Raw genomic sequence first — 12,671 nt, 5'->3', positions numbered from 1 at the left:
TCATGTTTTAGTAGCAAACGGCTGGACGTGTGAGAGAGGAGACAATAGGTATTTTCCTCAGACTCTTCATCTCTCTCTCTGTCAGTATCACCTGGCTGCCAGACTGTCTCCACTCAAGTAGCCAGTCTGTCACCAAGTTTAAAGTAGTATTCGTCGTATGCATAGCCATGGACGCCTGATAAATCAAAATCAAAAAAATATTTATCTAAAAAAAAGTGTTTTATCACCAAATTAGTACACTAGGCCTTTATTACTCCTGTATGAGCGAAGAAATACACTTTTAGCAGAGCATCCCCCCAATCAATGACATCACCACCCTTGGCATAGGCAGAACTAGCAGCAGTGTCACCACATACACAACAACTTCATATTCGTTTTCTGCCCATCTTACCCACAAGGTTATTCCTAACGTCGACATTCCTAATGTCGCTGTCTGTTAACAGTACAGACTGTAAAGGGTCTCCAGGATAGGGGTGTAACACATTGAAACAGAGGGATGAATCCAGGGTCTTGCTGAGACATTTCCTCCTCTACTTCCTCCCCTGTTTTCTATCTCTCCCAAACCTCTCTCCTCAGTGTTTCCCAACTATCTCTCCCAAACCTCTCTCCTCGGTGTTCCCCAACTATCTCTCCCAAACCTCTCTCCTCAGTGTTCCCCAACTATCTCTCCCAAACTTCTCTCCTCAGTGTTCCCCAACTATCTCTCCCAAACCTCTCTCCTCGGTGTTCCCCAACTATCTCTCCCAAACCTCTCTCCTCAGTGTTCCCCAACTATCTCTCCTCAGTGTTCCCCAACTATCTCTCCCAAACCTCTCTCCTCAGTGTTCCCCAACTATCTCTCCCAAACCTCTCTCCTCGGTGTTCCCCAACTATCTCTCCTCAGTGTTCCCCAACTATCTCTCCCAAACCTCTCTCCTCAGTGTTCCCCAACTATCTCTCCAAAACCAGTCTCCTCAGTGTTCACCAACAATGCTCGTTGAGATCACTGTTCAGTTGAAGCGAACTACTTCACCCCCTTGTGGCACTTTTGCAATCTACACTCAATCACACGATCCCTTGAGACCACTTATCCTCTAACACTGCTGTAGGAGGGACATCCTGGTCATTCCTTTACACCTCCTCACTATCCACGTCGCCAGATACCTGTCAGCTTGATTGTCTATCTGCATATCTCTTGATCAGTCTGCCAGTCTGTCTGCTTTCACCTGAACTATGGATGGCCATGAGAGGAGGAGTATGACCAGGTTCTGCAGCAGTTTTACCACCCACGCAGCACTGTCCTGTGCTAACAAAAAACAAATATATGTATAGGTCACGTTCAAGTTCAGTGGAGCACAATGTCTGAAATCTAGACTGTCACCTGGATCAAATGTGCTTTGTTTAACGTCATTCTTATGTTGATGGTCTGTTCCAGTCCTTCTCAGACTAACAGGTTTGGCGGACAGACTGCAGATAGTTCCTCTCGGCTCAGAACGACAGTTGAGAGGCTTGTTCCCCTGCTAATCAGCCAGTCACCCTTCACCGGTCTCTCAGCAGCTGTATACTGTGGACGGAACAGAGACTCAAAGACACAGCTTCAGGTGCTGGAGTTCCATGAGAAACACCGGAACCTGTATGACGTATCATCCTAGTCTCCTTCCTCTTACTTTTTCCATCAGATGTGTACGACACTCTGCCTCTCCTGCAGATGAGAATGCAGTAAACTGGTTTGTTTCACTGACAGCTTACATATTGGGTTCTGATTATAGTATTGATTATCAGTAGTCACCAGTTAATTAACCACAATAAGCCAGGTGTGGGTGTGTCGACATCAGTACATCTAGGGTAAATTAACCACAATAAGCCAGGTGTGGGTGTGTCGACATCAGTACATCTAGGGTTAATTAACCACAATAAGCCAGGTGTGGGTGTGTCGACATCAGTACATCTAGGGTAAATTAACCACAATAAGCCAGGTGTGGGTGTGTCGACATCAGTACATCTAGGGTTAATTAACCACAATAAGCCAGGTGTGGGTGTGTCGACATCAGTACATCTAGGGTTAATTAACCACAATAAGCCAGGTGTGGGTGTGTCGACATCAGTACATCTAGGGTTAATTAACCACAATAAGCCAGGTGTGGGTGTGTCGACATCAGTACATCTAGGGTTAATTAACCACAATAAGCCAGGTGTGGGTGTCGACATCAGTACATCTAGGGTTAATTAACCACAATAAGCCAGGTGTGGGTGTGTCGACATCAGTACATCTAGGGTTAATTAACCACAATAAGCCAGGTGTGGGTGTGTCGACATCAGTACATCTAGGGTTAATTAACCACAATAAGCCAGGTGTGGGTGTCGACATCAGTACATCTAGGGTTAATTAACCACAATAAGCCAGGTGTGGGTGTGTCGACATCAGTACATCTAGGGTTAATTAACCACAATAAGCCAGGTGTGGGTGTGTCGACATCAGTACATCTAGGGTTAATTAACCACAATAAGCCAGGTGTGGGTGTGTCGACATCAGTACATCTAGGGTAAATTAACCACAATAAGCCAGGTGTGGGTGTGTCGACATCAGTACATCTAGGGTTAATTAACCACAATAAGCCAGGTGTGGGTGTGTCGACATCAGTACATCTAGGGTTAATTAACCACAATAAGCCAGGTGTGGGTGTGTCGACATCAGTACATCTAGGGTTAATTAACCACAATAAGCCAGGTGTGGGTGTGTCGACATCAGTACATCTAGGGTTAATTAACCACAATAAGCCAGGTGTGGGTGTGTCGACATCAGTACATCTAGGGTAAAGAAAAAGACCCACACATTGGTTATGGTTCTCTACGGTGATATACGCCCACATTGGTTATGGTTCTCTACGGTGATATACGCCCACATTGGTTATGGTTCTCTACGGTGATATACGCCCACATTGGTTATGGTTCTCTACGGTGATATACGCCCACATTTATTGCAAACAAAATAGATATCGGCTCTTGAACACAGGCTCATAAACTTTGACTTGCACAAGTACAATAGGAGAAAAAAAAAGAAGAGAAAAAAGTACATTTCTTAAAATGATAGGGTTACTGAACTTCACCAGGCAGGATGTGGACATGATTTTTACCAAAACTGCTCCATCTTAAAGCCCTAAAATGAAAAAGCTTCTCCCCTGTCTTTCTGAACCTGAAACACACTGCGCCAAACTGCAAAAGGCCAGAAAGAAAATACATTATTAAAGCAAAGCACTTACAACCTAAAGCAAGAGGAGGAATTATTTGGTCCTTTGGTCTCCTCTCTGAGGAGACATGGTTCTTTTGACACTGTCTCCACCTGCAGGTACATTTCAGTTACTGCATGGGACCTCTAACTACAATACTAAATATATAGTTTCCATATAACAGACTTCTCTGATTTGATATGACAGAGTATGACTCACGTAAATAGTAGTATCATAGCAAATGTGCATAAAAATATCAAAATGTGATCGATTTCCCAAGTTCAGTTACTTCTTAATGCTATGATCTGAACTCTGAGCTATTATTACCACTATACTGACTAACATGTCAGGTACCATGTACTTACACACATGACTAAATTGGCACAATTATACATTGAGACTAGTACAGTAGTACATAGTTAGATGTCTTTGTTGAAGCCAAAGACTTCCAGACCAGAGAAGCCAGGTGCCATTCATATAGATACCAACGGTCGAGTTCCATGGGGTTAACGTCCATATGAAGTGTGTATGGCACAATGGTAAACTCATCTCCCGCGTCCCTAACACCATCCTATTATACTTCACATTCTCTATGACAAAGGCATTTGTATATCAAAACCAAGAACGGACTTGGTACAGAGATCAAACTAGACAATCATTGCAAATAAATCAGGCTGGGAGAGTAAAATGTTTCTGAAAATTAAAATAAAAAACATGTTCAGCTTCCTGTGATATCGCAGAACCCCCCCCCCCCTCCCCTCCCCTAAACAACAACACTTATTCCATTTTAAAATTCTGGCCTTTCAAATAAAATAACAACAAAATATAGAAGAAACAGACACCGGATAGGCTGTTGTACAATTTGTGTAACAAACCACTTTTGAACTTCAAAATATCCCAATGTCAAAACAGTTACTTAATAAACCAGCCGTTTCCCTGTACAGCACGGCACTTGGGAAACATGTAGAGAGGTGGGCTGATGTGAAATGTGGTGGCAGCCAGTGATGGACGAACTTGTGGAAACTTTGTCGTCATTTATCTTTTTTCTCAGCCTCTGTGGTCTCTTCTTTCGCTGCAGCGTCTTCCGGAGAGACTTCCTCGTACCTGTCAGAGTGGTAGAAAAGAATAGAAAGAAAATGTTTTCAATTAAAGGAGACAAATGATGACTAACAACTTGGAGATTTCACAATGCACTGCACACAACTGTATGATTACTGAAAATAAACATGAACGTGTTTTATGTTGATACCAAATAAATACACCAATGGGAGTGAGGAATCCAAAGCAGGCCTGGGACTCCAACAAACACAACAAAAATATGTGGGAGAGCTGCATGCCTGGAGAATGACTGGACATGACTAGTGGGGCATCTGAATCATACTCAGCCAAAGTAACTTATGAGCAATGCTTTAAGAAAAAATAAATAAATAAAAAATTGGGTTTGGGCCAGATAGGCCCAGGTTCACTAAACTAAGTTGAACCATTCCCTGGACCGAGGTCACTTCTCAGGAAAAGCCTGATATTGACATTTCGTTCAAAGGAGAGAGAGAGAGATTGCATCTGCCAGTGCCAGAGGCCCATCCACAGAGCTCTGGTGTTGAGGGTCAGAGTAGGAGAGAGAAACAGAGGGAAGGACACTGAACGCCAGGCAAGCCAGGGTTGATGACAGAGTCATGTCAGGGCAGGGTGATGTCAGGGCAGGGTGGGGGAGACATGGGGCGTACCTGCCCGGGTGAGAGGTGATCTGGTCACTACATAGGTGGGTTGTTACGTCGCCGGCGTGGCGAGGAGGAGCTCTGCATTGAGTTAGCCAGGCTGGCGGGAGAGCCTGACACGGTGGGGTAGTGTGTGAGCCGGGGTGTGTGTGGCAACACCTCCTCTGAGGACTCATAGCTGAGCAGGAAGAAGAGGAAGAGGAGTAGGATGGCCAGTGAGTTGTACAGCAGAGAAACACAGTAGAGAGAAAAGACTAGTATGCCAAAGTGAATTCACAGCTCTACAAAGGTGCTGAAAATGAAGAGATGAAGTGCTTTGCAAGACTGAACACAGAAGTGAATAAAGAATGAGTGTCTAGTCAGAAACGCCAGCAGTGTGACAGATGGGAACCAGTCAAAGTACAATGACCAGGAGGAAGGTTAGCAGTTAGCACCAAGCCGTGGCACAGCCAGCTGACACCCAGGTCTCTTACCCTCTCTCCACATACTTTGTGCCACCCCAAGGTCATGGCTTTGTTTTTACCATGGCGAATAACAAGCGAGGCGGAGGTGACATTTCTGGCAGGAGAGGTTTGGGGAATGTTTCCTCTCCCTCCCCTACCCAGGCCAGCCGCTGTGCAGGTGCTTGCCCCAGCTGGGTGTCTAACCTCTGCTGTCATTATGGCTAGTAGCAGTCAGAGCCTCCACAGCCCAAGTCACCGTGCTGGGATTACAGTCTAGGAAGACCAAGGCCTGATCCTGACCCAGTAGTGTATGCATGGATGAGTAGGTGCATGATAGAGCCATTCACACATAATACTCCAAGCAGCACTAGGTGGAAGAATGATTTATATATCATTGTACTCATGTCAATAATCGTTGAGTCTGGAGGAGGGGAGAGCAATAGGTGGCAAAGGTTTATATGATGAGTGAAGATATACTTTTTTTTAAATAAAAGTAAAATGAAGTTTTCATGCTGAATAATCTTGGAGGCACAAATGTCAAGATTAAGAGAAAGGCAACCAACTACTTAAAAAAATAAATAAATAAATAAATAAATATATATATATATATTTTTTTTTTTTAAAGACACCAATAGCAATAATTGGTAGGGTTGAGCGGTATCCAGATTGTCATACAGTCTTCTCACCCTGGGATTTACATTGGGCGTCTATTACCAGAACGCTAACAAAATTAGAACACGTGATATCGAATTTTCATGGAGGTTGCTAGCTAAATGTGCTAACAAGCCCAAACAAAAATTAAATACAAAGACAGGGAATCCTGATCATAAAGTTATACATATATAGGTAGGAGCTACAGAATGTAATTTTGGTGAGTTACGACATTTACAAGCGTTTTGACAAATGTCTCAAGGAAGAACAGTACTGGCTCTCTATCCACATTAGAGGTCGACCGATTAATCGGAATGGCTGTTTAATTAGGGCCGATTTCAACTTTTCATAACAATCAGAAATCTGTATTTTTGGACACCGATTTGGCAGATTATTATTATTTTTTTTACACCTTTATTTAAATCTTTATTTAACTAGTCAAGTCAGTTAAGAACAACATTCTTATTTTCAATGACGGCCAAGGAACGGTGGGTTACCTGCATCGTTCAGGGGCAGAACGACAGATTTACACCTTGTCAGCTTGGGGGATTCAATCTTGCAACCTTACAGTTAACTAGTCAAACGCTCTAACCACCTGATTACACTGCACTCCATGAGGAGACTGCATGTTACGCGAATGCAATAAGCCAAGGTAAGTTGCTAGCTAGCATTAAACTCATCTTATAAAAAACAATCAATCAATCATACGTTCACACGTTGTTGATATTACTAGTTTATCTAGCGTGTCCTGCGTTGCATATAATCGATGCGGTGCGTATCGTTGCTCTACTGTGTACCTAACCATAAACATCAATGACTTTCTTAAAATCAATACACAGAAGTACATTTTTAAACCTGCATATTTAGCTAAAAGAAATCCAGGTTAGCAGGCAATATTAACCAGGTGAAATTGTGTCACTTCTCTTGCGTTCATTGCAGAGTAAAAACAAAGCCATGAGATCGAAGGAATTGTCCGTAGAGCTCAGAGACAGGATTGTGTCGAGGCACAGATCTGGGGAAGGGTACCAAAACATTTCTGCAGCATTGGTGGTCCCGAAGAACAACCGTGGCCATCTTTTAAACTCTTCCTAGAGCTGGCCGCCCGGCCAAACTGAGCAACCGAGGGAGAAGGGCCTTGGTCAGGGAGGTAGTCACTTTGACAGAGCTCCAGATTTCCTCTGTGTAGATGGGAGAACCTTCCAGAAAGACAACCATCTCTGCAGCATGCCATCCTTGAAACCTGCTCCATAGCTCTCAGGACCTGACTGGGGCAAAGGTTCACCTTCCAACAGGACAATGACCTAAAAGCACACAGCCAAGACAACACAGGCGTAGCTTTGGGACAAGTCTCTGAATGTCCTTAAGTGGCCCAGCCAGAGCCCGGACTTGAACCTGATCGAACAACTGGAGAGACCTGAAAATATCTGTGCAGCAATGCTCCCCATCCAACCTGACAGAGCTTGAGGGGATCTGCAGAGACGAATGCAAGAAACTCCCCAAATACAGGTGTGCCAAGCTTGTAGCATCATACCCAAGAAGACTAGTCTGTAATCGCTGCCAAAGGTGCTTCAACAAAGTACTGAGTAAAGGGTCTGGATACTTATTTTTATTTTATTACTTTTTTGCATTATGGGGTATTGTGTGTAGATTTGTTGAGGAAATAAATCAATTCTAGAATAAGGCTGTAAAGTAACAAAATGTGGAAAAGTTAAGTGGTCTGAATACTTTCCCGAATGCACTGTAGGTATATGGTATACCACCCAAGCCTACTATCTGGTGCTGCATGGTGGAACAGGAGAAATGTTCAATACTCCTGGTGATGAGCTCAGAACTGACTAAGAAATGCCATGCTGGAAACAGGGAAGGTATTATATTATTACCTGAACATCTCGGTCAGTTCTCCTTTCAACAGAGCTACAACCACCGGGAATCCAATACAGGCTGGGACCAGGTACAGCAAGGCAGGCTGGGAAGGAAGAGAGAGTGAGACAAGTCACCCAGTCAGTAGCAGCCAAGTCTCAACATAAAGGTAACTCTTTCAACTGCATGTCACAAGTGTGAACTGGGAGTCTGTGCCTCGCTCACCTGGGCATGTTTAAAGGTGTGCATGACCCAGATGGTCATACCCAGGCCAAAGATGTAGGCCAGGAAGCTGGTGTAGAAGTAGGTCCTGGTGTTCTTCTTCAGACTGGAGGGGGCAGGGTACAGAGAGAACATTAAACAGCTGGAAACAACGAGACTGGGCAGGGAGAGCAAGGATCTGGAAGGAGAAGAGTTAGTGCTCACCTGACATCAAAGCGGAGGAGTAAAGCAATGAAGATACCTGGAAAAATAAATGCAATATTCACATTAACAGAGGGGCCACTGCTCTTAAGGTGTCAGCATGCTTCAGTTCGGCTAGGCGAAATGGAGTGTGCTCGCATACTCCCTTAAAAGACCTTAACTTGAAAAAATAACAAAAGCAGCAATAGTACTGTCCATTTTGAAATGTTATAGCCAGTATACATTTCCTCAAAATAGTCTGAATTCAAATCAAATTTCATTCGAATGTGTAGACCTTACCGTGAAATGCTTACTTACAAGCCCTTAACCAACAATGCAGTTCAAGAAAAAGACTTAAGAAAATGTATACAGGGCGCGTACCAAGTCAATATGAGGGAGTACAGGTTAGTCGAGGTAGTTTGTCTAATCTAAGAGATTTCTTGAGGTGTCATTAATTTAGAAATTTCAGTGCAACAACCGGAAAAAAACCTTACCAAAGACGATAACGTCACAAAATGTCATAATATATGTATGAAATAACTGTTTCGGATGGGAAGCACGCGGACGCCTTTAGAAGAAAAATACGCTTCAGCGCGAAGTGTTAGAGTGGAGGTGGATGTAATGCCGGAGTATTGCTCTCAAGTGGATGTCACAAGCCAATAACTACATCAAATTAGAAGCTACTGCTGAGTGAGGGGAAGGTTGACTTGCCTGGAATGACAATATCTCCAAGACCCAGCATGGCAAATTGATTGGCACCTAGACCCTTCTCAAACAGGTCCTGGGGAAACACCACTGAGATTGAGAGAAGAGGGAGAAAGAGGAAGAAATAACTATGTCACCATATGTCAGATGTGATCTAATTACAGAGCACACACACACACGATGACAGTAGTTGCTCCACAGTGACTGGGGTGATAGATGCTGCTTTTCAGACAGCCATATACTTAGCTGTCTGTGAGACTAACAAAATTATTTAATGGGTGCTATGTAAATGTAAGGTTACACATGAAATACTGTCTATAAATATTGATTGCATTGATATTTTACAATAAAAAGGTCCCTTGACTCACACTTAATGGGTGCCTCGAACGACTTGGCCACGGTAACCATGACATTGGTGCCAAACACCTACAGGGAGAACGGTTGTTTATTCAAGTGAGTCAATTCTCCAAGCTTAACATTTTGGCATGGCCTAAGGGGTATACTTCAAAGCAGGATCAATGAGTTAGCCAGCTAACTTGCCTAAATATATATATTTTTCTAAATAAGCTTGAAATGTGCACGGTCTAATTGACTCACCATCAAAAACAAAATACATTAAGCTCTCTTATTTTTGGTTATTTATCCAAGTTGATCCCACTGTGTAGTATACCCCTCTGGTGTGTAGCCTAGTAGTGCAGTGTTGGGGTTATTTGGCAGACTTACCCAGAAGACATCATAGACAAACAGCCCCCCCAGCAGGATGCAGCCAGTACTGACATTGTTTAGGTGCAGAAGCTCCACCCCATTCAGGGCGAACGCCAGGCCAAAGAGGTTGTTGGCAATCCAGTGCTGGGAAGAACCAAAGAACACTTTATCAAACAAAAACATCCACAACACCCAAACAACACCTGTAACATTGGGTTTTCACCAAACACGTCGCTCCAACGCTTCAAATTTGCATAAAGTAGAGCTCAACTTTTTCTAGCGCTCTTGTTGCAGGGTTCTCACCGCTCATCTTCCCACAATCCCCCGCACATTTCCCTGCGTGCCCTCGTTGAAAACTAATGGGGCCGGAACTTCTCACGACGAATTCATTGTTGGTGAAAACCCAGTGCAACAGTCATCCTCTACACCCCAAACTAAATCGCCATGCCATAAAAAAAAACTTTAAAAATGACACTATTTGAACACGCTGTAGTTTAACTTCAACTGACCTTCTTGAGGATGTACCAGACCCCAACCACAGTGCTGATGACCAGGCAGATCATGTCCTTGGTGTCAAACTCATAGTTGACAATTTCTGTGGGAGGGAGCGTCATCATCATTTTACAGGGTATTTACCATATTACTGTCCCTAGCTCTTTCATTCCATTTCATCCTTACCTTCTTTGGTCTCTCCTGAGCCCTGAGTGAAGAGCAGCTGGTACTGCTTGATGGGAATGTTAGCAGGGAAGATCCTGTTCATGAAGGGACTAATCGAGAGAGGCAGAAATTATGTTGAGACAGGCTATATAATCCAAGTCATCTAACGTGAAAGGAGATCTTAATTAATAAAGTGATATGAAATAAATCAAGCCTCTCACCTCATTGTATGAGACAGTGCCAAAATCCCCAGGACAAAGAAATACATTGACAGCAGCAAGTTGATGTACTCTTGTGAGAAAATCTGATTGAAACGAGGCAAATTAATTTAGTATTACGAATTCCACCCTTCTCCACCTTTAACACAGTAGAACACCACTAGCCTCTCTCGCTCTTGATCAGGGAGTTGAAAAAAGTGAATTAATAAGGACAGCATGCATGATGTGAGCATGGGGTGCAAGCAATGAGTAACACAGATACGGTAAAGCAGAGGTACAGCGATATGTGGGAGGTTGGAGGGGAAAGCAGTAGCTTATTCAAATGTAATAATGCACAAAACGATTCAGGACAAAGCATAGGAAGTGTTGCGAGTAATGATGCTCACTTTGAAGAAGAGGTAGAGGCCGAAGAGGGTGCAGCTGGCGATTATGGGGAACCGTGCAGCATCTCTGCCTGTGATGGTCTCTGGCATGTCTGAGGAGTTCTGGGAAGAGACAGAAACAAGGGTTGAGTGGACAAGAATGCATATAAAACACACACACACACACACTTCCTAAGTACCTTCAAAAACACACAAAAGCATGAACATTCTCAAAGCACATGGCCAAAGTTCCTCTTCAGAGAGAAAGCACTAGACCATATCAATATCAACCTGTCTCTTACTAAATCACAGTCATAACCTTTAGTGCCTCATCTCATCACAGACTAATTCTAGTTCTTCACAAAATAAGTAGTTAGGTCACATGTTCGTGTCCCACTAGACATAAACCTATCTGAATGAAATGAGCTAATCTGCACAGGGAATATAATTAAAATGGGTCATTGTGGTGCGATGAGTAGCAAGTAACAAGACAGGACTGCAACGAACGAGCGATTCATTCTAAAGACCACATCTCCAGTTGATACTAGATAGAGGCCTTTAACATATCACCTTCAGTGTCAGTTTCTTCTATAGCACCGTCCTTGAACCCTTTCAAAGTTCACCCAACCTGTTCAGTGTGATTCTGGTCAAGGGGACTTGGCCTGTACACAACAGGACCCACATCCTCATTGATTGGGCACAAAGCAGGACTATGCCGAGGCCCAAACCTTGACACTTGGTGCCTAATAACCAAAATGATTTTACACACAAATGGGAGACATACACACATAGTGACACACTGTCATGAAGCATCTTGAAGATTGCCACGAACAATGAGGTATGAGAGGAAAAATATGTTTAAATAAAAATACTGTCGACTGACAGTGCGTGTTCTGAGTATCAGTTCTAATACTCACTCTGTACTCATAATCGCAACCATTTTCTCCAGCAACCTAAGGATGAAATAAGTGTTCAGAAAGTCATAAGCTGGGTATGCAGTAAACATATAGTAGGTCATCTGTAGTAAGCACCAGGGAAGAGTCGAGCTGAGGCAGCAACCAACCACACAGGAAGGACTGCAGCAGGGTACCAGTTAGTTCACAACCACCAGAAAAGTTACTTAATTTCACACCACTCAAAAAGCCTGTTATCAGTCATGTCAACAGACAACCAAGTCATGCATCATCATCCCTTTCCCTCCACCACTGACTAAAAGACCAATAGTGATGGCTGTTTGACACGTGTAGTTGTGAAAATGATTAGCATATTCCTACTATACATTGAGCAAGTGTCAGAAGGGCTTCGGAGAAAAGAATAGGCTAGGGCGTGGCTAGAAATTAACTGAGAAGCAATGGAAATGGGTTTACCTAAACGTATCCACTCATGTCAAAACAAATCAAAATCGCCTAAACCCTTGCACACGTCTCTCCATCACCTACTAAAGACTTGGCAGTGACAACTTGGCTGAAATGAATGAACAACATCATGCCAGCTAGCTAGATGGCATGATTAAAAATAACATTGACCACTCAGCAAAAACAAAACAATCTAACCAGTAAATTAAGCAAGCAAACGCTCGGGCAAATCGGGTTAACATATGGTTCATGCCAGCCCCAGTCAAGGCCTGCCAGTCATTCATTACTGATGTTAGCTAGCTAGCCATGCCTAGCTAACTGGCTAGCTACATCAGACTTGTCTGGATATAGAACAGAAAGACTGACTGTGTAATGTGAGTGACATCTGGCTA

General features: G+C 43.4%; 1 protein-coding gene across 2 annotated transcripts in view; it reads right to left on the bottom strand.

Moving 5' to 3' along the window:
• Positions 1 to 2,922: 2,922 nt before the first annotated feature.
• Positions 2,923 to 12,671, bottom strand: part of LOC139416501 (minor histocompatibility antigen H13-like) — a 10,301-nt gene continuing 552 nt past the window's right edge. The window contains exons 2-13 of one of the 2 annotated variants that reach the window (XM_071165174.1): positions 11,842 to 11,877; positions 10,949 to 11,047; positions 10,566 to 10,648; positions 10,366 to 10,454; positions 10,197 to 10,282; positions 9,706 to 9,831; positions 9,351 to 9,408; positions 8,989 to 9,072; positions 8,302 to 8,338; positions 8,101 to 8,203; positions 7,896 to 7,981; positions 2,923 to 4,310 (exon numbers count right to left, since the gene is read on the bottom strand). In XM_071165174.1, coding sequence (XP_071021275.1) covers positions 4,238 to 4,310; positions 7,896 to 7,981; positions 8,101 to 8,203; positions 8,302 to 8,338; positions 8,989 to 9,072; positions 9,351 to 9,408; positions 9,706 to 9,831; positions 10,197 to 10,282; positions 10,366 to 10,454; positions 10,566 to 10,648; positions 10,949 to 11,047; positions 11,842 to 11,877 — 960 coding nt within the window. In that variant the 3' untranslated portion in view covers positions 2,923 to 4,237. The remainder of the gene's footprint in view (positions 4,311 to 7,895; positions 7,982 to 8,100; positions 8,204 to 8,301; positions 8,339 to 8,988; positions 9,073 to 9,350; positions 9,409 to 9,705; positions 9,832 to 10,196; positions 10,283 to 10,365; positions 10,455 to 10,565; positions 10,649 to 10,948; positions 11,048 to 11,841; positions 11,878 to 12,671) is intronic. The other variant, XM_071165175.1, reaches the window with a different exon arrangement.

Source organism: Oncorhynchus clarkii, chromosome 9, assembly GCF_045791955.1.
Source record: "Oncorhynchus clarkii lewisi isolate Uvic-CL-2024 chromosome 9, UVic_Ocla_1.0, whole genome shotgun sequence".
Classification (NCBI taxonomy): Eukaryota; Metazoa; Chordata; class Actinopteri; order Salmoniformes; family Salmonidae; genus Oncorhynchus; species Oncorhynchus clarkii.
The sequence above is the reverse complement of the archived record's forward strand: the minus strand, read 5'-3'. Positions and strand labels throughout refer to the sequence as shown.